At 41.1% G+C, this 23,605-nt stretch overlaps 1 protein-coding gene across 6 annotated transcripts in view; it reads left to right on the forward strand.

Annotated features, from left to right (window-relative positions):
- Positions 1–1,396: 1,396 nt before the first annotated feature.
- KAT7 (lysine acetyltransferase 7) overlaps positions 1,397–23,605 on the forward strand; it is a 33,243-nt gene continuing 11,034 nt past the window's right edge. For 3 of the 6 annotated variants that reach the window (XR_004478589.2, XM_033410911.2, XM_004282634.4), the window contains exons 1-9: positions 1,397–1,564; positions 4,254–4,401; positions 6,649–6,825; positions 8,046–8,285; positions 13,831–13,913; positions 17,100–17,189; positions 18,609–18,707; positions 21,367–21,477; positions 23,084–23,275. Coding sequence is in view for 5 of the 6 variants with exons in the window: in XM_033410911.2 (XP_033266802.1) it covers positions 1,550–1,564; positions 4,254–4,401; positions 6,649–6,825; positions 8,046–8,285; positions 13,831–13,913; positions 17,100–17,189; positions 18,609–18,707; positions 21,367–21,477; positions 23,084–23,275 (1,155 nt within the window). In the remaining variant the exon portion in view is untranslated. The remainder of the gene's footprint in view (positions 1,565–4,253; positions 4,402–6,648; positions 6,826–8,045; positions 8,286–13,830; positions 13,914–17,099; positions 17,190–18,608; positions 18,708–21,366; positions 21,478–23,083; positions 23,276–23,605) is intronic. The other 3 variants (XM_033410912.2, XM_033410913.2, XM_033410915.2) reach the window with 2 other exon arrangements.

Consider the following 23,605-nt stretch of genomic DNA (forward strand, 5'->3'; position numbering starts at 1 on the left):
GAAATTAAATGCTTAAGTCCTGAGGGGATACAAAAGAAGAAGAAACATGAGCCCTTTCCAAACAAGCTCTTATGTACAATTCAACCTAAGTAAATTATTCAAAGGTATTTATAGTAAACACTAAAAGCTAAACACTAAATACTAAAAGCTTCCTGTGTTAACACCAGCCCAGGATATCTCCAAGGAGAGTACTAACCAAGGGTCTGGAACTTCAATTCTTCAGAATCCTCTGTTCAGCACATTAATCAGTTGTTTACCTTCTGCGGCTTTGTTCCTTAGCTCAGCTCCAGGGGGAAATCTCCATCTTAGCTAGCCTCAGGTGAAACTGGGGTCCAGGATCCTAACTTAATGACTGAGCTGGGCTGGATTCCACCCATGAGCTCTGGGCCAAGCCTTGGTCTTCTCAAGGCTTTTCTTCCAGCGAGGCTAAATCCTCAATGCCTGCTGTCCACTTCCCAGCCTTTTCTTATGACTCTTCTAGCCTTACATCTTCCAAAACTTCTCCTTTCAAGGCGCTCTCACGATTATTTAAAAATCAACGCCTTTCTGAGCTCCAGCTTTACTAAAAATATTCCTTCCTCTTCCCCCTTCCCCCAACTCCTGGCTCCAGCATCTGCATTTCGAGAGGTCACTTGGGCTAACGGGTTCAATGCTTCTCCGGCTCTGCTATGGCGCACACTCTCACCCTGCGGGCCACCCAAGGCTCTCAAACCCATACAGAATGTGCTCACCACAGAACTAAATTGGTAATTCTTTGGAGCTACAGCTTCTGGAGAATGGTTCTGTCTCCTTTCGCGAGTGATCGGATTAACTTACTTGCTGTTCGCTAAGGGCAAGGACAATGTCTCCTCTACCAGACAAGAAACTTCCCGATGATAGACGCTACCCTTTCGTTCCTTTCACAAGCCCCCATTCTCACCACTTTGAGACACAGGATGGCTGTTAAAATATAGTTTCTTCTGCAAAATACCCCTTCCCAACTTTGAGTTTATGTCATAAACGGAAACGTCCTTTAGCCAATTCGGCGACGAAGGCGTTAAACCTCGGCAACCTGATGGATTCTGGGGCTTTCCTTCTCCGACTTCGGAAATGAAAACGACCGGGAAGGGAAATGTTGCCCAAGGTAAAGATGAGAACCGTTAACTTCAACTGTCGGGCTTCTGCCCCAAACAGGAATGGCTACCCACGCCTACAAAGGGTGCCATTCCCCTAACTAAACACGGCTCACCCCGGTTTCCACCATCGGTGTCACTTCCTGACCAAGTCCAAAATGGCGCTCAGTAGCCTCACCGGAGGAGCGAACCTCCCAGCATCCTCTCTGACCCGCAACGTCAGGTGACGCGAACCCCAGCCGGAAGTAGAGGAAAAAGCGCCTCAGCCCGCGGCGCCTGCGCAGAAGGCTGTAGACGCTGTGAAGCAGGAGGCACTTGGGATCGTACGCAGGATTGGGACTGCTACAGAGGCCGCCACGGAGCCCGCCGGAGCCACCGTTCCTACTGCTGCTGCCGCCGCTGCCCGAATCGGAACCGTCGGGCCGCAGCCGCCGGCAATGCCGCGAAGGAAGGTGAGAGGAACGGGACAGGAGGGATGGCGGGTTTCTAAGGACAGTCTTTTGAGCAACGTGACGCAGTTGGCCACGCCTCACAGTGGTTGGATTCCAACTTCCCGCTCCCCCGAACCTAGCTCAGCAACCCTCTCTTCTGTCCATACCCAACAGAAAAATGTGGGCCCGACCCTGGCCTCGGCCTATGCTTGCAACTATTCCCGCCCTCTGCTTGCCTGGCTCGGAGGCGTTCTTCTCGTTAACTGGTCGCTGAAACGTCTAGAAGCATATTGATTGGCTGGTGACACCGCCCATTTGGGCTCAATGGTCACCTCCCCGCGTGTGGGGGCGGTGTCTGGGCCCGGCCCCACCGCTCTCCTACTGGCGGTAGAGAACGATCCCTTTTCTCTTGATTGGCTGGGCTTGGCAGTCTGTCCTGTGGGGGCGCGGTTTAGCGGGGCCGCGATTGGGTGGCACGAATCCCCCTCTCTTCCGTCTGGAGATGCTCATAGGAGGAGAGGCGGGGTTTTGGAGCATCCTTCCTTTCCCCGCGGGGGACACAACAAAGCAGAGGACTGGGTGGTGGAGAACCAGCGCCCACTCCCAAGGGATCTCACTCTGGCCTGTTGCTCCTACGCTGTAATTATTATTGTTTCCTTAGTTGGACAGCGCCTAGAAAATGCAGTTCGTAAAATCAGAAACTTTGTAGAATTAGATGGGACTTATGAAATCACCTAAGGACACTCCCATCCCTTCTTTTCTCAGCTAAACAGAGGCTTATTGGAGTGCCCCAAGCTACTCAATTAGGCAATGGCAGAGCCAGGACTACAGAACAAATCTAATTCAGTTCAACAAATGCTTATTGACTACTTGCTACGTGCTGGTTGCTGGGGATTCAGAAATTAATTAGACGTGAACCCTGGCTTAAGGAAATCAGAGTCTGATGGGGAAAACAGACATATAAATAACTGTAGAAGGATCTAGTAAATTCTCTACTTGGCAGTAATGTACAAAGCTTAATGTCAGAGAAGTGGGAGAGCAATTAAGTCTGTTCTGGAATAAGATGAGAAGTAGATTGGTGAAAGCCAGAGAGAAGAACTGAGTTCTACAGTCAAGCCAGGAAGGGATGGTCAGAGATGATCAGGGATTCAAATATCTGGGTAATTGGACTAGATGACCTTTAAGATTCCCCCTTTTATCCTGTCAATTTTCTGTGACCCTCTCTGGGGCCTCCACTCATTATCTGGGCAGATTAGACTTGAAATATTTGGAAAATTGGGTGGTATTGTTCACTTCTGAAGAAATGTTTCTCTTCACAGAGGCTTTCAAATATTTACACTTTTTAATGTCTCCTAAAATGACGTACATTGACAGGTGGTATTTATGTTAAGGCTTACCAAATGCAGGAATAGTACTGGTGCCTTGGAATAGGCCCACAGTCCCCTTTCTTCAATTCCCATATACAAAGAGCTCTTGAAAATGTAGATTTTCTAGTAACTTATTTGGTGACAAAACCTGTCCTAAACTGTCCTGAGTTTTCGTGTGTCTCATTTAGTGTGATTGTTTACATATTTTGCTGCAGAAATGGTGTTATTTGCAGCATATATGCAAATTATTCCCTTTCCAAAATTCTAAAAAGTTATGAATTCTAAATACAGCTGGTCCTGAGGGTTTTGAATAAAGAATTGGGGACTTGTAATTTGAAACTTTGGTGTTTTTTTGTTTTTTATTCTTTTAGCAAATACATTTCTCTTTCTGGTTTAGTAAAAGGTATAGTGTTAATGCTCAGTTGATAAAAGTTATCTTTATGGTTAATCATGCCTCAGGAGGCTAACAATTGACAAATAATTATTTAAAAGATGATTTTTTTTTTTTTTTTTTTTTTTTTTTTTGCGGTGCGCGGGCCTCTCACTGTTGTGGCCTCTCCCGTTGCGGAGCACAGGCTCCAGACGCGCAGCCTCAGCGGCCATGGCTCACGGGCCCAGCCGCTTCGCGGCATGTGGGATCTTCCCAGACCGGGGCACGAACCTGTGTCCCTTGCATCGGCAGGCAGACTCTCAACCACTGCGCCACCAGGGAAGCCCTAAAAGATGATTTTTAAAAACCTTTTGTTTTTGCATACCTATGAGTCTTCATGTGCAAGCCGCTCCCTTCCCCGCTTTCTTAAAGCACTTCTGCCATTCATGTGGAGAAACTTCAAAAGTAGATAAGAAAGAAGAATGTTACTCTTTTTCTCCTTAAGTTCTTTTGGGATCAGAGTTGTGGACCATGACATTTTGAATTAGTGTGTAGTTTTTAAAAATGTAATAGCTGTTGATGGAGACTTTGTACAAAAGCTACTCTGAATTTCAATGGGGTCTAGTACTAACATTTTTCTCATTACTCTGGACTTTCTGTAAGTACATGGTTATGTCAACCGATCTGTTTTGAGTAGAATACTTTCCAGTTTGTGGTACTGACCTCCAGATGGACTTGTTTCAGAATTAACGATAATACAGTAAGAATTCTCTTTCTGTGTTTATTTAATAAGGGTGCATTATTTGTAGGTTGTTTCATTTAAATGCTCTAAATAAAGGAAAGTTGTCTGTGGAATCCTTTCTTAGGTTTGAACTTGGTGTTTTCAGTATCACAGTTCGTTTTTTTCCCAGTGTTAATTCAGACCCACAGAGTAAATGTTTCTGTGCTAATGTTTGGATCTATGGTGTTACAGAGGAATGCAGGCAGTAGTTCAGATGGAACCGAAGATTCCGATTTTTCTACAGATCTCGAGCACACAGACAGTTCAGAGAGTGACGGCACATCCCGGCGATCTGCCCGAGTCACCCGCTCCTCAGCCCGACTAAGCCAGAGTTCCCAAGGTAAAAGGCGGCTTCCTTCTTCCTGACCACACCTCACAGCTGACTGGACATCACATTATGGTGCTAGTTACTGTGGAAACTGGTCCCATGTCTTGATGTTGATGACAGAATCTGGTAAAATGCAGAGTAAATGACTGCGAAGTATCAGGTTTTTAAAAATGGTTCTGTTGGGGGTACTGTCCAATTTGTAGACCCAAAGGAACTATGTCTGGTTTAATAGGTGTGTGACACATGTATGTCCTGAGTCATTTAATTTTTTATAGATTACTGTTTCCCTATCAGTAAAATGAGAATGCTATCTTTTCACTTTCATTAGAATGGTTTAGGCCTAGGGACTTAAAATAGTCTCTTGAACTTGTTATTATAGGAGGCCCAATACTTTTAAAGCCACGTTTAATTCTGTAATATAGTCAGGTACAGGTAATAAATATAAATAGTTGACCTAACTATCAATTGTAAATACCCAGAATTTTGCTTTGGTAGTAAAGAACAGAGAATCTTGGTGTCAGAAGGTTCTCTAGTGCAATTAGCTATCTGGGCTTAGATTTGGAGGGTACCCCTAAACCCTCTTGGCTCTGCTCTGGGATTCCCTGGGGAAGAAAGAAAGTTATAATGAATACAAAAAGCTGATGATCAACAGGCGATAATAAGTTAAGAGGGAAAATATAATATACTTAGAGCGCTTAAACAGTGTTGATTTGGTTAGTGCTTTGTATAAGCATGTTGCAAAATGAGAGAAGAACATCTCTTCTTTCAAGCAAGAAAGTGGGAACATTCTCAGCAACTGTTCCTTACTTTATTTTTGAATCTAATATTTGAGCTGAAGTATAGATGTTGTCTCTTGATTTCTCAACTTTTAAGTTTTATCTTTTGCCATAATGGGAATATTGATAAATGGCTACTATAATTCAGGTACTATGCTATGTACTGGAATACCATGATAGAAAAATCATACTTCCTGCCCTCAAGGAGCTCACAGTTTAGTTCGGGATGTAAACTGGTATGGTAATGCATTGTGGAACCGGCTCTGAGAGAGGTTTGCATAGAGTACCGTGGAAGCCCAGATATGGAAATCTTACGGGATCTAGTAGGAATTTACAAGTTGAAAGATGGGAAAGTGTTATTATAGGTAGAGAGTACAGTATATGCAAAGGAATGGGCATAAGTGTTCTTAGAAAGTATAATTGATCATGCCCTGGACACCTGAAAGTTGTAAATATTCAAAATAGCTAGGAATTACACGAGCTCCGGGTCTCTTTCTAGTTATACTTTATGACCACTGAGTCACACAACTCCATGGGGCACCGTTCACAGTGTGGTCCATGTAAGATGACCCTCTCTAAAGCAAATGTAGACTATCAGTACATTGTGAATGGAGCCCCCTGGAGGTATGCAAACTGAAAACCTAGCTGTGTGCTAACTTTTACACAAGAGTTGGAGAATTTCAGTTTTCTTCTTTGCAGAATCTGTAAGATATACATGTTAGGATTTTTTGTTGATTAAAATATGCTTTAATTTTAGCTCTGAATTTCTTTTATTCCTTTTTTGAGTGTCATCAGAGTAGAGATGAGAAAAGGCTACTGGGTGCTTCAGAATAGACTTCTCTATCCAAAAGAATTTTAAAAGTTGTAGTCTTGCCTTGCCCTTTACGAATCTAATACTATTTTGCTTTAGGGTATCAGATAGGGTAATCAGGAAGAAAAAAAAGAGATCCTTAAGGAAAGGAAATATTCGTATATTGATATACCTTTAGTAGTAGAGCATCTGTTTTCTGGTGGGTTAGATAAAGGAAGAAAGAGAGGACGTAGCTAATATTTATAAAGCACTAGATTTAGCTACCTAGGGATCATGTTAGGTGCCTTACATGAATTATTCCACGTATTCTCACACAAAATGTATGAGGAATATGCTACTAGTTTTGCCCCATTTTTTATAGATCAGGAAACAGGCTTGGAGAGATTAACTTGCCCAAGATGCCACAGCTAGTTAGTATGATGAAGTGGAATTGAATCACGTTCAGTCTTGATTCCAGAGCCTAAACTATTAATTCCTTGCTGTATTGCATCTCTATACCTGATCTATTTTGCTTATATTTAGTTCAATAAAATGGGTATTTTGAGGATTTGTTGGATTTTGTGAAATATGAAGAGGAGGGCCTATGTGCTAATAAGTCATACCACTGGGAAATAAAACAGATTTCCTTCTTTTTTCTTTAATTGTTTTATTGTTTTTAAAAATCGGGATCAGATTCCAGTCCTGTTCGAAATTTGCAGTCTTTTGGCACTGAGGAGCCTGCTTATTCTACCAGGAGAGTGACCCGTAGTCAGCAGCAGCCTACCCCAGTGACTCCGAAAAAATACCCTCTTCGGCAGACTCGTTCATCTGGCTCAGAAACTGAGCAGGTGGTTGACTTTTCAGATAGAGGTGAGTGGGTGTGGTATGATTTGGACCCATTACAGAGAGGGTCTAGTCAGTTTCCTCTTAAGGGAGGCTTGGAGCCACTGCAGATAGATAGATGCCCAATACAAAATTCAGCTAGGTGAATGCTGGTGTGTCTGATTCCTTTTTTGTGTCTTGCTGAGGTCAAGTTTGGTACTCTAGTACTCTTGAGGTCCAGAGTAGCTGGAATATATTTGATTGGACCTGCAGTAGGCAAAAGGGACTGGGTACCTCTTACCCACAGATGAAGAAGGCTTAAAGCACATTTTCTTACAGCCTGCTTGTCAGTCCATTTATCTCTGAATTTCTGAAGAGGAGTGACCCATCAGTAATGGGGAATGGTAAGGTATTGAGGTTGTGATTCAGCAGCCCAAATCAGAGGCCTTAGATGAAAGGCTTTAGGCTTTTAGCCTGCCAACACCCCACGGCATGTGTAACTTCCCCAACCAGGGATGGAACCAGCGGCCCCTGCAGTGGAAGCTCAGAGTCTTAACCACTAGACCACCAGGGAAGTCTGGTCAGCTGGTTTGATGGAACCGTATTTACTTTTTAAAAAAAGTTTTGTTGCCAGTATTTGAAAAAACAAAGATTTCATGTAAAAACCTGAGTTACTAGTTTCTTTTAAAAAATAGAAAGCTCTGGGAACATTAGGTGGCCATTCACCACAGTAATAATTGGCTGGAACTGAGTAGTAGTTGTCCCCTTGAGAGGGACAGTCAGCTCTCGATTTGGCCTTGCTCAGCCCCGGTAGGCATTTGGTTTGCAACCCCTAATTTAGAGTTAGTCAGGTCCATTCACAGTCTCACACCAAGTCTGTTCAGTGTCATCCAGAAAGAACCATTTTCGTTTATCTTCCATCCTGTGTATCTCCTGGAAGGAGAGTGGGGTGGTAATGTTTTTTAAAGATTTATTCCCATCCAGTTTTGATTACCCATGATTTGGGGCTTGGGAGAAACACAGATAAGTAAAATGCATTAGGTAAACTCCAAATGGAATTTTAGTCAGGATTTAAAGTTGCAAAAGAGGAATGATGTTATTAGTTTCTCTTCATTTTCTATTTAGTTTTATGGCAGATAAGTGGCTAAAAGTTACTGGTTAAATCGTAGAAAGAGGGTCTTGGAAAGCCCATAAGCTCTTCTGAATATAATAACCCTCTAAATAAAATAAACCCCATTCATGAGTTCTACCAATTGCTTTTACTTTAGAAACTAAAAATACCGCTGATCACGATGAGTCTCCACCTCGAACGCCAACTGGAAATGCCCCTTCTTCCGAGTCTGATATAGACATCTCCAGCCCCAACGTTTCTCACGATGAGAGCATTGCCAAGGACATGTCCTTGAAGGACTCAGGCAGTGATCTCTCTCATCGCCCCAAGCGCCGCCGCTTCCATGAAAGCTACAATTTCAATATGAAGTGTCCTACACCAGGCTGTAACTCCCTAGGTAAGTGTGCCCAAGCCTCATGACACCCTGTGATATGTGGTTCTCTCTCCCTCTGGAATTAGGATCACCCAGAAATGTTCAGTGTTCCATTGCGACTTAGCTTCTTAGGCTCTTCAGTGATCACTCCTCAGAATAACTCTGAATTGCCCGCTTGAATAAAAGCATCTTTGGGACTTCCCTGGTGGCGCAGTGGTTAAGAATCCTCCCGCCATTGCAGGGGACATGGGTTGCAGCCCTGGTCCGGTAAGATCCCACGTGCCACGGAGCACCTAAGCCCATGCGCCACAACTACTGAGCCTACACTCTAGAGCCCGCAAGCCGCAACTGCCAAAGCCTGCATGCATAGAGCCCATGCTCTGCAACAAGACAAGCCATCGCAATGAGAAGCCCACACACCACAAGGAAGAGTAGCCCATGCTCTCTGCATCTAGAGAAAGCCCGCGAGAAGCAATGAAGACCCAACGCAGCCAAAAAAAAAAGCATCTCTGCTTCTTGGCCTCTTATCCATAGTAACAGATTTGGTTACAAGGAAATTAACTGTGATGGGCCATTCAGTTTATTGAGAGCTTTTCCCAGTGAAAAATTCTCTCATTTTTCCAGCAAAAACAAAACAGAAAACCAGTTATCTCTAAATATCTCATTGTGCGGTGCTTCGTTCAAGCTTACTGAGGACTAATAGACTGTAAGTTAGTGATGAATAATGGTTGTATGGCCATAGCTATTAAGGAAATGAGAAAAACAGATTTTTTTGGTCAAGAGGTTCTGAAGGTAAGGAGTACAGATGAGACCCTGGCCTTTTGTGACTTCTGTAATTTTAGGTCTTGTGGCTTTGTGTGCTTTAGTAAGTATAAACTAGATAAGCATTTCTTCACAGATAGATGAATATTTCATTATTTTCTTATGACTTATTTTTCCCCCTTACTGAGGGATTCTAGTAATGGTTTAAAAACCTTATTTGTGCTCCTTAACTGAGATTAGGTGCAAATGTTGGGCTAAGCTTTTGTCTAGAGTTGAAAGGTGCTGATTGGAAGATAAGGGGCCTCTCTTTCTATCTACAAATTTAGCCTTTGGGGACTTCCCTGGTGGCGCAGTGGTTAAGAATCCGCCTGCCAATTCAGGGGACACGGGTTTGAGCCCTGGTTTGGGAAGATCCTACATGCCACAGGGCACCTAAGCCTGTGCTCCACAGCTACTGAGCCTGCACTCTAGAGCCTGCGAGCCACAACTGCAGAGCCCATGTGCCACAGCTACTGAAGCTCGCATGCCTACAGCCCGTGCTCCACAGCAAGAGAAGCTGCCGCAATGAGAAGCACACACACCACAACAAAGACCCAACACAGCCAAAAATAAATAAATAAATAAAATTTAGCCATTGAATGTGGCCACCAGGTTCAGAAAAAAAGTAGAACAGAGTAAGTTGCTGCTTTGCAGACCACCAGTACATTTTCCCTAGTATTTTATTTATTTGGATCCTTTCCTGGTCTTAGCAGCAGTTTCTTAGGTAATTTCAGGCCATCAAAATGCATAAGTAAAGCAAAAGTTCCCCTGAACACTACACCAGTTGTTACTCAAGGTAGTTGTTTCAGGCCTAAATCAATTTCCTTGAGATAAATAATGAAAAACTAAGAATAGACAGTATATAAACACTAGTACAAGAGATAGCTAATATGCTTTCAGACAGTAAGAGGATCTCATTGCCACACAGCAGGAGAAGGAATTTTCCTCAGCTCTGCTTGTTGGTATCCGCGCATCCTTAGATTGTTACTTTTATTTTATGTACTATGTGTAATCAGTCATTCAATACTTATTGACTGTTTTAAATTCTGGGGGTGGAGTTGTGAACATGTCAGATTCCCTACCCTCATGTAGCTTATAGTCTAACTGGGGAAGGCAAAACAGATGTGTAATACATCAACTGGAGATGTATGCTTTGAAGAGTAGGATACTGCACATACAAGCGTGTGTGAGTTGGGAAAGCCACTCTGATATGGTGATATTTGAGCAGAAACCTGAGATAAGTGAGAGAGTGAACCATTTGAGTATCTGGGGGATAAGCATTATGGTAGAGGGAACAGCAAGTGCACAGGGTCTGGGGCAGGAGAATGCTTAACCACTTTGAGGAGTATTTTTTTGGGAGGGTTGGGGGTGCTGCGCCGTGCAGCATGCAGGGTCTTAGTTCCCTGACTAGGGATCAACCCGTGCCCTCTGCACTGGGAGCACAGAGTCTTAACCACTGGACCTCCAGGGAAGTCCCTTTGAGGAATACTTTAGGGGCCAATATGCCTGAAGCAGATAGACCAGAATGGGGAGGAGGAGACAGACCAGAATGAGGTTAGAGTGGGGGACTAATTCTGTGTTATTTATGTCCTGGACTCAGCACCCTTAATGTGGTAGAGACCAGAGAGTAAGTATAAATCTGCTGCATCACGGGAAAGTTTACTTGACTTTTGGTTTTAATGTATTGGCGAAGATTGAAAAGTATGAACCAGAGCTTCCAATATTATTCTGGTTCCTGTTCCACTCTTCATCTTAGGCAAAACAGTGTCGTTAATTTTTTTTTCTTGGTAATTTTGGTATGAAAGTAGGATGTGCTTTTGAAAAATTAAAACCCTACAGGAGGTCTTGAGTGCTAAGTAAAAGTTCTCCTTCACTCATATCCCCAGAACCATGCCCTAGATATAATACTACTATTGGTAGTTTTTTATGAATGCTGATAAGTTTCTATACATATATAGCACACGTGTATATGTACATGTATTTCTTTTTTTGTTATTTAGAAAAAGGAAAATATACAGTGGTTTGACATCTTAGATATTTATTGGCACTCAGAGGTCCATCTGTTTAAAGGATATAGAGAATTCCATTATATTGAAAGTTCAGAAATTATTTAAATTGTCCTGTATTGATTGACATTTATATTGTTTCTCATTTTTTAACTTTTTTTTTCTTAAAGCTATTTTGAACAGTACTGTAATTGATAGCCTTGTATGTATGTATTTTGGTGTCTCTAGAAAATCTGCTGGATAAATTCATAGCAGTGGAATTGCTAGGTCAATAGAACAGCTATCATTTTTAAACTTTTAATATAGACATATTGGTTGTAGTTTACATATTATAAAATAAAACAAACTTGAATAATTTATTCAGCAGTTACAGATGCATAGTATCTAAAAAGCTTGCCATAGCGATGATACTTTACATTTTGTACATAGTGTTTGATCAGTGAGGGTAGTATTTTGTGTCTAAGATAAATGTGTGGATCTCTAATATTACGTTTTAAATAATATAGTCCTGGAGACATGGCAGCCTGCATATCATATATTAATTCCCCTCTCCCCCAGTACTTGGACTGTTTTTACCCTTTATTTATTTATTTTTTGGCTGCGCTGCAAGGCTTGTGGGATCTTAGTTCCCCGACCAGGGATCAAACCCAGGCCCTTGGCAGTGAGAGCACGGAGCCCCGACCACTGGGCCACCAGGGAATTCCCTGTTTTTACCCTTTAAAGCTTACTCTGTAAATCTTGTATAATTTTTAAATCCCTTTTAAATGTCTCCTTTACCCCAAGAAAGATAAAGGTTTTTGTAGATCTGCAATTTAGCTTAGCTCACTTATCTTTTTATCTCATTAGCCTTGGCTCACCATCCCTCTCAATCTTAGGTGTTTGATAAACCTTTTGATTGAAGGGACATATAAAAATGAAATAATCAATTCTCTGTGTATTTTCACAAACCACATGAGAAATAGAAAAATGAAGAGATACCCTTTTAGATAAAATGAGCTTTCTGTATTGTTTTTCCTAATATCTTCATCTTCCCTTCTTAAGAGGGCCTTGTGCAAACTTCCTGATTAAAAGTTTATGTATTTTATAAATAAATGAATGAATGAATAATATAAAAGTTTGATTATAGAAGAAGGCTAAATCTTTAAACAAAACCAGCCACCCCTCCAAAAGAATGAATATATTTAATCTGGTCCAAAGTTATCAAGGTATGTTTCCTTATATGATAGAAAAGGACACTTCCTTCTCCATTTTTCATAAGTTTCTTTTGATTTTTGAAAGAAGTTCAGGGGCTTCCAGGGTGGCGAAGCGGTTAAGAATCCGCCTGCCAATGCAGGGGACACAGGTTCGAGCCCTGGTCCAGGAAGATCCTACATGCCGTGGAGCAGCTAAGCCCATGCACCACATCTACTGAGCCTGCGCTCTAGAGCCCGCGAGTCACAACTACTGAGCCTGTGTGCCACAACTGTTGAAGCCCGTGCACCTAGAGCCTGTGCTCCACAACAAGAGAAGCCACCCGCAGTGAGAAGCCTGTGCACCGCAACGAAGAGTAGCCCTCACTTGCCACAACTGTAGAAAGCCTATGCGCAGCAATGAAGACCCAACGCAGCCAAAAATAAATAAATAAATTTTTTTAAAAAAAAGGACTTCCCTGATGGCACAGTGGTTAAGAATCCACCTGCCAATGCAGGGGACACAGGTTCGAGCCCTGGTCCAGGAGTATCCCACATGCTGCAGAGCATCTAAGCCTGTGTGCCACAACTACTGAGCCTGCGCTCTAGAGCCTGAGAGCCACAGCTACTGAGCCCACATGCCACAACTACTGAAGCCCGCGTGCCTAGAGCCCATTTTCCACAGTAAGAGAAGCCACCGCAGTGAGAAGCCCGTGCACCGCAATGAAGAGTAGCTCCTGCTCACCGCAAGTAGAGAAAGCCCACGCGCAGCAACGAAGACCCAACACAGCCAAAAAAAAAAAAAAAGTTCAATTCAGATTGTATAACATTGCATAACAGAAAGGAAAGTACTTACTATACATATGACTTGATCAGTTTAGCATAGGAAAGTTAAATTCCACCAAAAGAAAATATTCTTGCTTGTAACTTTGTGCCTTTTATTTTTATTTACTTATTTAAATTTGTTTATTTATTTTTGGCTGCACTGGGTCTTCGTTGCTGTGCGCAGGCTTTCTCTAGTTGCGGTGAGCAGGGGCTACTCTTCCTTGTGGTATGCGAGCTTCTCATTGCAGTGGCTTCTCTTGTTGCGGAGCACAGGCTCTAGGTGCGCAGGCTTCAGTAGTTGTGGCTCGCGGGCTGTAGAGCACACACTCAGTAGTTGTGGCACATGGGCTCAGTTGCTCTGCGGCATGTGGGATCTTCCCGGACCAGGGCTCGAACCCGCGTCCTCTGCATTGGCAGGCGGATTCTTAACCACTGTGCCACCAGGGAAGCCCAACTTTGTGCCTTTTAAATAAGTTTATGGGCTTAATGACATTTTGGAATTTGAGAAGGAATTATCAGAAAAGAAGGAACTATAATTTATACTGAATATATGCAAGTGTGTTCAAAGATTGCTAGATCCAACCTGTGGAAGAAAAAAAATTATTGTGGGTGCAAGTTATGACCCTAACAGCACTTACCTTTGATGGATTTAATCTGTAATCAGACATGTATGTGATAAAATGATACTGTAAAAAAAGGTAGAGAAAAATATGACTTTACAAGCTTAAATCTTTCATCTTGAGATTAAGTTTTTTCCTCCTTTAACAGGACACCTTACAGGAAAACACGAGAGACATTTCTCTATATCAGGATGCCCTCTCTATCATAATCTCTCAGCTGATGAATGCAAGGTAACTGTATTGTCATTTATTCAACATATACTTATTGAGTGCTTACCATTTGCCAGGTACTTTGCTAAACAATGGGGATACAGTGTGAACAAAATGGGCAAGGTCCATGTTCTTACATTCTAGAGGAGGAAACATTATAAAAAACAACTGTGTTAAGAAAAAAACCAGACAAATGAATTATTCTACGTAGTGAGTGTTTTGAGAGAAATTAACAATGAGATTATCTATGGACTATTTGGAACATCATCCTCCAAGTGCTTTGATATTTTCTGTTGAAAATTATCTTCAAAGATTGCTAGGGACCTTTTCCACTAAGGAATAATTTGCATAAATATGTGATCTCAATATTTATGCATTAGTTTCTCTTCTTATAAATCTATGAGGACATTTTGCTTTTTAAAAGTTTTTCAAAATTCTTTTCCTCTTTCTTTGTCTGTTTCTGTGAAATACTTTTCTTTTTGTTACTCTCAATCACACCTACTCTTGGCTAATTCTTGTCTTACATTCTTGAAAAATATAGTTCTAAATAACCTTTGGGGTTTGGAATAATGGATTTAGGAGTAGAGCCTAAGATCCTATTTTGTATGTTTCTCCATGGGTTGTTGCTACCAAGGAGAAACCAAGAAACTAATTATGGGCAAGCAGGAGTTGAAAATATTACTAATTAAATGCATTGCTCAGGTAGTATTTGGACAGGTTACCCAAGTTGGTTAGACCAAAGTATTAATTGTCATTTTTATAGTTGTTATTTTGCTAAGAAGGCCAGGATAACAGGTTTATTCCTGTTTGGGCCAGTTTCCTCCTGAGAAAAATGAGATTCCCCAGCTAACATTAATTCTCCCTGATTCAGAAATATGTTCTCTTATTTACAAGTAGACCACAGGAGGGAAAGTTTCGTTCTGTGTTGTTTAGTCTTTCAGCAAAGTAGTATACTTTCAATGCTTACTTGGATTTTGAGGTTGTGGATACTTACTCTTATCTTCCTTCATCCCAGATCTCTAATACAAGCCAGGCAGTTTCTTCTGTTCTCTGTAGAAGTGGTAGGTCTTCCCATTATCTTCCCATTAGTGTGAGACCAGATCAAAACAGGAACAGCTCTTCCAACATCTGCATCAGAAGCTGACAAGTCATTAGGTGCTTCTTTCTCTGAAAATAACTGTGAACTCTGGTTTTTGAGAGTTGTCTGTTACCACTTGTCTTTAAATATAACGATCTGATACTATGGATGGTTTTACATAAAAGTCTTCTTAAGGTATAACTTTTTAAATTGTTGGCTAATAGCAGTATGAACATGTTGCCTTAAGCAATTTATTTTTAAAAAAGAAAAAGAGGGCTTCCCTGGTGGCGCCGTGGTTGAGAGTCCGCCTGCCGATGCAGGGGACACGGGTTCGTGCTCCAGTCCGGGAGGATCCCACGTGCTGCGGAGCGGCTGGGCCCATGAGCCATGGCCGCTGAGCCTGCGCGTCCGGAGCCTGTGCTCCGCAACGGGAGAGGCCACAATAGTGAGAGGCCTGCGTACCGCGCAAAAAAAAAAAAAAAGAAAAGAAAAGAAAAAGAAAATTTTCAGTGTGGGGAAGAAAATTCTGAAAAAAGGAACGCATTTCCTGTACTTTCCTCTTTTGTGCTCTTTTTCACAAGGGGAATCAGGCTCAGCATAACCCATCTTTACTACTGGACCATGTGCTTGTGCGGATCAGGAGAATTTCTGAAAGATACATATTTTTATTACATTTAGAATCCCAAATGGAAAGATGAGGCTAATTCCTCACATTTACTAAAAACCCAGAGTTTTTAAAGTACTTGCATGTACAGAATTACTCTGAGTTTTCCAGTAAATGATTGCAATCAGTGATATTACCATTTTATATTCAGTCAAAAGACTGAATTCAATGAGTTTACATTTTCATGGGGGAAGGCAAAATCAACATATAAAATTAGTAAGCAATTAAGAATTTCGTGTAGTGGTAATGCTGTGAGAAATGAAAAGGTTAAACAGAGTGACTGTTTTGGGGGTGACAGGGTTTGGCAGTGCTCTTGCTTGGGCTGTGGAGAAAGACATTTTATCTGAGCCATGGGTGACGGCAAAGAGGCAGTTAGTTGTGTCTAGGTCCTGAGGAGAAGTATGGGCAAACACAAAGGCCGTGAGACAGGGATAAACGGTTGCATTTGAAGGGTGGAAAGTAGGCCAGTGTGGCTGGAACGTGATGGGAAGTGATGAAGCAGGATCCATATCATGAAGGACCTGTAGGCCTTGGCAAAAGGAGTATGCCTGTGTTCTGACGGCCGTGGGAGGCATTCGAAGGGCTTTAACAGAGGCGTGGTGTAATATCATAAACACTGTTTAAAAATCACAGCTTGCTGGTATGTGGAGAGTGGACTGGAGGGGGCAAGAGTTGACACAGGGTAGATAGGCTGTGTCTGAGGCTTAGGCAGTAGATGGTGGCTTGGTTTAGTGTCATTGTCAGTGGAGATGGTCAGAATTGGTTGGACTCAGGATATGTTTTGGAGGGGGGCAGCCTGATAGAGTTGCTGATGAATTCATTGTGAGGTGGGAGAGAAAGAGAACAATCAAGCATGACGTTCAAGTTTTTGACCTGATCAGTTGTTTAGAAAGTGTTGCTATTTATTGCTACAGGGAAGATTTGGGGTGGAGCAGATTTGTGGGAGAGTGTCAGTCACTCTGTTTTGACCGTGCTGAGTTTTAGTGTTGAGGTAGAATAGGGAGTTGGATATGAGTCCTCACTGCCCAGAAGATGAATTTGAGACTTGGAGAGCCAATGTGATTTGTCTAAGGTCATAACTACAGAGTTAAATTTCTCTGTAGACTTGATCCCAAGTATCTGACCTTTTCTTTGTACTTCTTTACTCTGTTCTTGCACTTCCTCACACATACTGTTGCACAATGGAACGAGTACAGAGGCTCAGAGTCATCAGACTTACTTAAAATCTTAGCTTTACCACCACCTGGCTGTAATTATGTCACTTCTCTGATTCTCGGATAATGGCTGAGAAAACAGAATGTGAAGCTTGCCTTATCTATTTCTTATAGAGATTGTGATACTAAATGTGAAGACCCTTTGAAAGTAAAAGTACAGTGTAAATTCAAGGGATTACTATTGTATTCTTGCACTTTAAGTAAACAGTCTTAGAGGCAGGTGGATTGATTGACGTTGTTGATGGTTGCAGGTGAGAGCACAGAGCCGGGATAAGCAGATAGAAGAAAGGATGCTGTCCCACAGGCAAGATGACAACAACAGGCATGCAACCAGGCACCAGGTACGGGCCTTGTTAAAGCTCTGGCCATTTACAGTTGGAGAGCCAAGTCTTGGATCTCCTCTGCCCTGTCATGGTCTTTAGGTATATCCATGCCTCGTTTTCTATGCTGTGTCTGGCTAACTGGTCTTTGGTCATAAACTTAGAATCGTACTTTTTCCAAATAGTGAATTTTCAAGAAAAAAACTTCTCCCTCATAAAAGAAGGGATCGTGCTACCTAGAATAATAATAATAATGGTAATAATAATATTAGTAATAATAGGTGATCTTGATTATTTGAAAGATTATACTTGCTGCTCTATTTCCTTATTTGCATCCATTTTCTAACCCATTATAATTTACTTTCAGGCCCCTCTGCTCTGGTGGTATGTTTCCAATGTCACCAGTAACTTCCTTAGCATTTGACGCTTGTTGTTTATGTCAGTTTTCTTCTGCTTCTCTTTTCTGTTGGATTCCAAGATGGTGCTTCACTCTAATCTTTCTGCCTCTCTGAACATTCATGCCCATTGATTACATTTAATTCCTTGTTCCCCCTGAATGCCTTTGGTCTTTCTCTTGCTGTTTTTCTCCCTAGAACTCTATACTTATACCAAGAATAGATTGTGTTTCTCCTTCAAGGCCTTGTGCAACTCTTAGCTGTTGTAGGAATTCTTCCCAAATCTTCTACCATAATGAATTTCTCCCTCACGTATTCCTATTTGCAATGTTCTCAGATTGTAAGTTTAGCCTTTGGCACATATTATATACACATAGCTCATCATATGGATGTCTGTTTCTGTGGTTAGATTATAAGTGGATAGCAGAGGAGGCACGGTGATGAGGGAGAAGTTTGACTTTGGAGCCAAACAGATCTGGCTTTGAATACGGCGATTCTGTTACTCTAGCTGTGTGGTCTTGGGCAGGTCAGCTAACCTCCCTAAACTTTATTGCCTTGAATAATACCTACCTGGCAGTGTAGTCAGCTAAATTATGCATGTAAAGTACCTGTTCCCAGTGCTTGGCAGGTAAAAGCACTCTACACTTGTCTTCATTGTCTATCTTGGGTTCTAAATCAGTTTTTAAATTTTTATTCATTTTCGTATCAGTACTTGGAAAACTGTAAGCATTCAGTAAATGCCTATTGAATTGAAATGATCTTTTATTCCCGTTGCTTCCATCCTTAGTTTATATTCTGTTTGGATCAATATTAAAGTATTATACATTTCCTGAACTCGTATTAACTGACAGGGTAGTGTTCTAGGTGATGAGGGAACCCCATTTAGAGTTTTAAAATTACCGCATTATTCACAGGGTGCCCGTAATGCATCTGGCGTCCCACCCCCGCCCCCCCACCCCTTCTTTGGTGTATGTTACTTTCATTTAGAAACTTAATTACATAATGAGTTTTCTAGCTAACTTCTCAATTTTCTCCTTCTTTTTAGGCACCAACAGAGAGGCAGTTGCGATATAAGGAAAAGGTTGCTGAACTCAGGAAGAAAAGAAATTCTGGGCTGAGCAAAGAACAGAAAGAGAAATATATGGTGAGAAAAAGTTAAATATTTAATTACCATGAACTCTTGCTATCACATTTGATTCCTTTTGGTTACTAAGATTCTGCTTTTCACATTTGCCATTTGGTATGCTCTGTAAGTAACAGGACTCTGGCAGTTAGAGTTCACTATATATAATTCCCCAATAAGAATGGAACTGGGAGTCCTCGAAAAACAAAATACTGTTAGAATTTAAATGAAAAATTGAATCCTTTAGTTTGTAATCCTCACTTTAGGTTTAAAGGGTTAAATTTACCCGCTCGAACAAATACCATGATGTTGGAGATGTCTGTGTAAGGAAGAGTATTCAAGCTAAGCAGTAGTGCATTTCCTGTAATGGAAGAATAAAATACCTACATGATAAAAGGTATTAATTGGGTGATACATTGTATAATAGGTCTTTTTGTAGTGTTTTAATTTATTTTTCTAGTTTTAAAAGTAGTGCACGTTTGTAATAAAAATATAGAAAAATTAAGGAAAGTATTCAGAAATCAACACTAATCCTACTACCTAAAAATAACCTAAAAATAAGCTAGCATTTTGAGATAAAACTTTCTAGCTTTTTACAATGCCTTATTTACATAGTTTGGATATTATTATAAGTACAGCTTTTAATTCTGTGTTTTCATTTACCTATCTTAAGCTGATTTCCCCGTTTTATTAAAAATTCTTCCAAAATTTTTTTGCACAAAATATTAATTTTTAAGTAAAGATTTATTATAAATATCTTCATAGCGTTTACTTTGAAAATACCAACTATAGAAAAGAAAAATTATAAAAAAATCACCCTCCCAGATATAAACCACTGTTAATGTTTTGGCATCTTCTTCTGATGTGTATTTTTATTTTTTCATGGAGTTGGACTCTTTGTTTACTTAGTCATTAGAATAGATTATTAAAAGTATGGTTTGTGAATACTTAGCATGGCTTCATTAAGACAGAAATATGCCCAACTATGTATTTGCTTTTGTAGCAAATTTACTACCATTTACTACCATCTCCATTTACTCATAAGGGTATCATTTTTAAGACAGTGTGGTAGTCATCACTGTCTTAAAAATGATACCCTTACGAGTAAATGGAGATGGTCCAATTTGCGATGTGTGGAGGCTGTGGGGTGAGTTTGTAGCTAAACACCTGCTCCAGACTGTGCTGGGTTTGTAGAGAGAGGGAAGGCTCTAGAAATGGGCTGTGGGGGGGAAGTTGTATGCTTCCCCTCTGTCTTGTTCAGTGTTTTTATCTACAAGTTGGGTAGAGGTGTAATAATACGATAATACCATTTATTGAGTGCTTATGTGCTAGGTAGTCACTGTGGTTATGTTGCTCCCATAATCTTTGTTACAAAGATGGATGGTATTTCACCTGTTTTATAGATGGGAAACTGAGATTTAGAGAGGTAATTTTCCCAGAATCATACAGGTAGAGAGAGTGTCTGAAGTAAAACCTCCTGAAATTTACCTTACATTTGCTTTCCACTAGTTTGGGCTAGGTTATTTGGACTGAACCTTCCTGGTAAAAATGCTGGATAGGATTTTTTAAAGGTTTTTTAAAAAAATTCATGAAACTAGAAGAAATAACTTATACTTAAAACCCAAGTATTAGATAACAGCCCAAATTAAAAAAGATATCCATCAGATGGGCCCAGATTAAGCGGAAGAAATTTTAATTTCAGATTAAGCGGAAGAAATTTTAATAGATGCTGGTGAGTGGTTTCTTCATATGATAATATATGAGCGAAATCTACTGAGTTCTTCCTGGGATGAGCCATCTGCTCCTCTTAACAACCATTATCTTCTGTTCTCTGGGTAGGAGGTGGAGTCTAGGACGGAGTGGGAAGGGCTAGAATCAAAGGTTAAAAGCGAAGTTTCCCCTGTGGAATTTCTTTCTTGTGAAAGGATATTTGTGTAGTGACTGCCATGGTAAGATTTGTTACTTATTTAAAACTGGATTATTTCTATGATTCTAATTTTCTATGTCTGTTCTGTCCCTTGTTCTTGCTTAATATTGAGTAAAACATTTCTCAGAGGCCAGCCTTTTTTCCAGTGCACTTGGGCTGGAGTTCTAAAGTAGGAGCATTATGGTACCTTTGGTGGATCGTGTAGTGGTGGGTGCTGCAGCAGTTCAAGTGAAGGAGTTTACAAAAGACTGCTTAGTCCAACTGCCCCTTCCTACCTGCAGATTTTATTCAGTCTAAAATCTTAGACTCGAAAGCTTAGAGATTCTAGTTTTTATTTGGTTTTGTTTTTAAATGGGGAGTATCCACCAAGGTTCCTTCCAGATTTTAGGATTCTAGGAATTGGTAGTGCCTTTGGGTTTGTTGTATTTTATTTCTTTGTATTGTCACGCACATTTTCAGAGAAAGAAATGGAAGCATAGAGTTCCAAAGAATGAAACTCACTTTTGGAGAGATTATAAGAGCATTTCCTTTCCAGGTTCACTAGGGTGGGTAGTGGGTGTCTTCTGGAATTAATCTGTCTGATAAATAGTTTATTTTGTACTCAATCCCTAGTGCCTAGTATAATGCCTAGCAAATAGTAGGCACTAAATAAATAGCTTATGGTTGTTCTTGGCCCTCTGGTTGGCATCCATTGAAATGCAATAGATTAAGTTCTTAGAAGCAGAGAGTATCATGCTCTGGTTATTTTCCTAGGAACACAGGCAGACCTATGGGAACACTCGGGAACCTCTTTTGGAAAACCTGACTAGCGAGTATGACTTGGACCTTTTCCGAAGAGCACAAGCCCGGGCTTCAGAGGATCTGGTGAGTAGTAAAACCTCCAAGCTGAGGACCACTTGTGAGGGGCACTTGGAAGTGCCAAGAAAAATGATTAGCAGTCAATTTGATGGGGATTAAATATACCTTGCTGGTTGACTCTTTCCCCTTCCCCCAGCCATCCTTATTTGAGACTTTCTTCCTTCCCATTCATATTTAAAATTAATTACCCCTCCTCCCTTCCCTCGTCCCTTAAAGTTTTTCCTCCCCACCTCAACTCCTGGAAGGACCTGTTTTGTGGTGGTGGTTAGCTGGGTAAAACAACAGGTATCCCTTTGTGTCAGGTGGGTCATTTGCAATTCCAAGAACCTCTAGACTGGGAGATAACCCCTCTCTGTTGTCCTCTTAACCTAAACAGGAACTCCTCTTTGCAGGGTTGCCTCAGCCCTTCATTACAGCTATAAAAGAATAAAGAGAACGGTGAAGAGGAATAATGGACACAGTTGTTGTCAGATATTTGAAAATTATTCTTTGACACAGCCTAGTTTCATGTATTAAGATTTTCCTCTTCTGATTTTTATTTATAGTTACCATTTAGTTTTGATTCCCTAGGCAGAATTTTCAACAGTTTTGCTTTAAGAAAATTGTGAATGAGGGATCTTGCCTGGTGGTCCAGTGGTTAAGACTCTGTGCTTCCACTGGAGGGGGCATGGGTTTGATCCCTGGTCTGGGAACTAAGATCCCGCATGATGCACGGTGCTGCCAAAAACAAGAATTGTGCTTGAGTTTACCTCGGATTTAATGAATTGAATGTCTTCAAGGAAATATAGCTTGTAAAGTGAATTTCATCTTCCTCTTTAAAAAAATTGTATTGAATACTTTATTTAAAAATTCTCGAATAGACTTGTTGAAAGTTTTGTGGGAGGCAGGGTTTGAGAGCTGCCCTTGGCTAGGCTGGGTTGCTGCTGTTGGTTTCCTCTCTCCTACCCTGGAACAGAGCATTTCCTAGGTCAGCTTTTCACAACTCTTTACCTGGTTATTCAAAATTATTTCTGTAGCCAACTCATAGCCGCTGAGTGGGCACAGGCATCCAAAAATATCTTCTACTTTCTAGCTTTAGGTTCCAGAATTAAAGCATCATCCCTCTTTCAAAAATATTTTTTAAAGGACCTAAGCTGAGAGGATGGCTGCCATGGCTGTATGTCATGAAGATCCTCGCAGCTTTATAAAAGCTGCAGATATGTAAAGCACATTCTAGAGAATCTTTTGTTTAGTTTTAGAATGTTTCGTAAAGGTGTAGGGAGTATTTGTGATAGATTTGCCTTTTATCATTCAGTTTGGTTCTGGCTGGTAAAAATAAAATTTTACCAAGGACTTGTTCAGGAGATGAGGCCCAGAGTGTGGCAGGGAGCAGAGAAAAGCCACTATTGAGGTCTGTGCTCTGGGCTGTGCAGATAGTTACATTTTCTGTAAGCTTCCTAGTTCTGGTTATCTATGCTCCTGTAGTTCTCTTCAGTGCAAGTTTCTCGTGAGATAGAAGCCAAATCTGATTTTTTTTTCCTCATAGCCTAGCATGGTGGCGTGCACACAGCTTAACAACAACAGAAATGATCAATTCTAATCCTCCTTTGACTTAATTTCTTGTCCACAACAGGAGAAGTTAAGGCTGCAAGGCCAAATCACAGAGGGGAGCAACATGATTAAAACAATTGCTTTTGGTCGCTATGAGCTTGATACGTGGTACCATTCTCCCTATCCTGAGGAATATGCACGACTGGGACGTCTTTACATGTGTGAATTCTGTTTAAAATACATGAAGAGCCAAACAATACTCCGCCGACACATGGTAAGTTGTTTGGGGGTCCATGACCATGGTGGTGATAAGCTGTGGGATCTCTAGATTTAGACATCTATCTAAGCACCTCTAAGTGGTCCACAGAAATGGGAAATGGGACGAAGGCACAGGAAATTGAAAGCCACATTTCAGAGTCGGGATATACAGCCTGTGGCAAGCCTGGGTGGCCCTTAACCACATCCTGTCATACTCATCTCCCTGTCTTTTTTCTTGCTGCCTGCTCTTGTCTGTTTCTCCCTTGGGATGTGAATTACCTCTGCCCACAGTTTTTCTATGTCTCAACTAGATGAAAATAAGTGGACTTCATTAGATAGACCTTCA

The sequence above is a fragment of the Orcinus orca genome, chromosome 19 (assembly GCF_937001465.1).
Source record: "Orcinus orca chromosome 19, mOrcOrc1.1, whole genome shotgun sequence".
NCBI classification, from domain to species: domain Eukaryota; kingdom Metazoa; phylum Chordata; class Mammalia; order Artiodactyla; family Delphinidae; genus Orcinus; species Orcinus orca.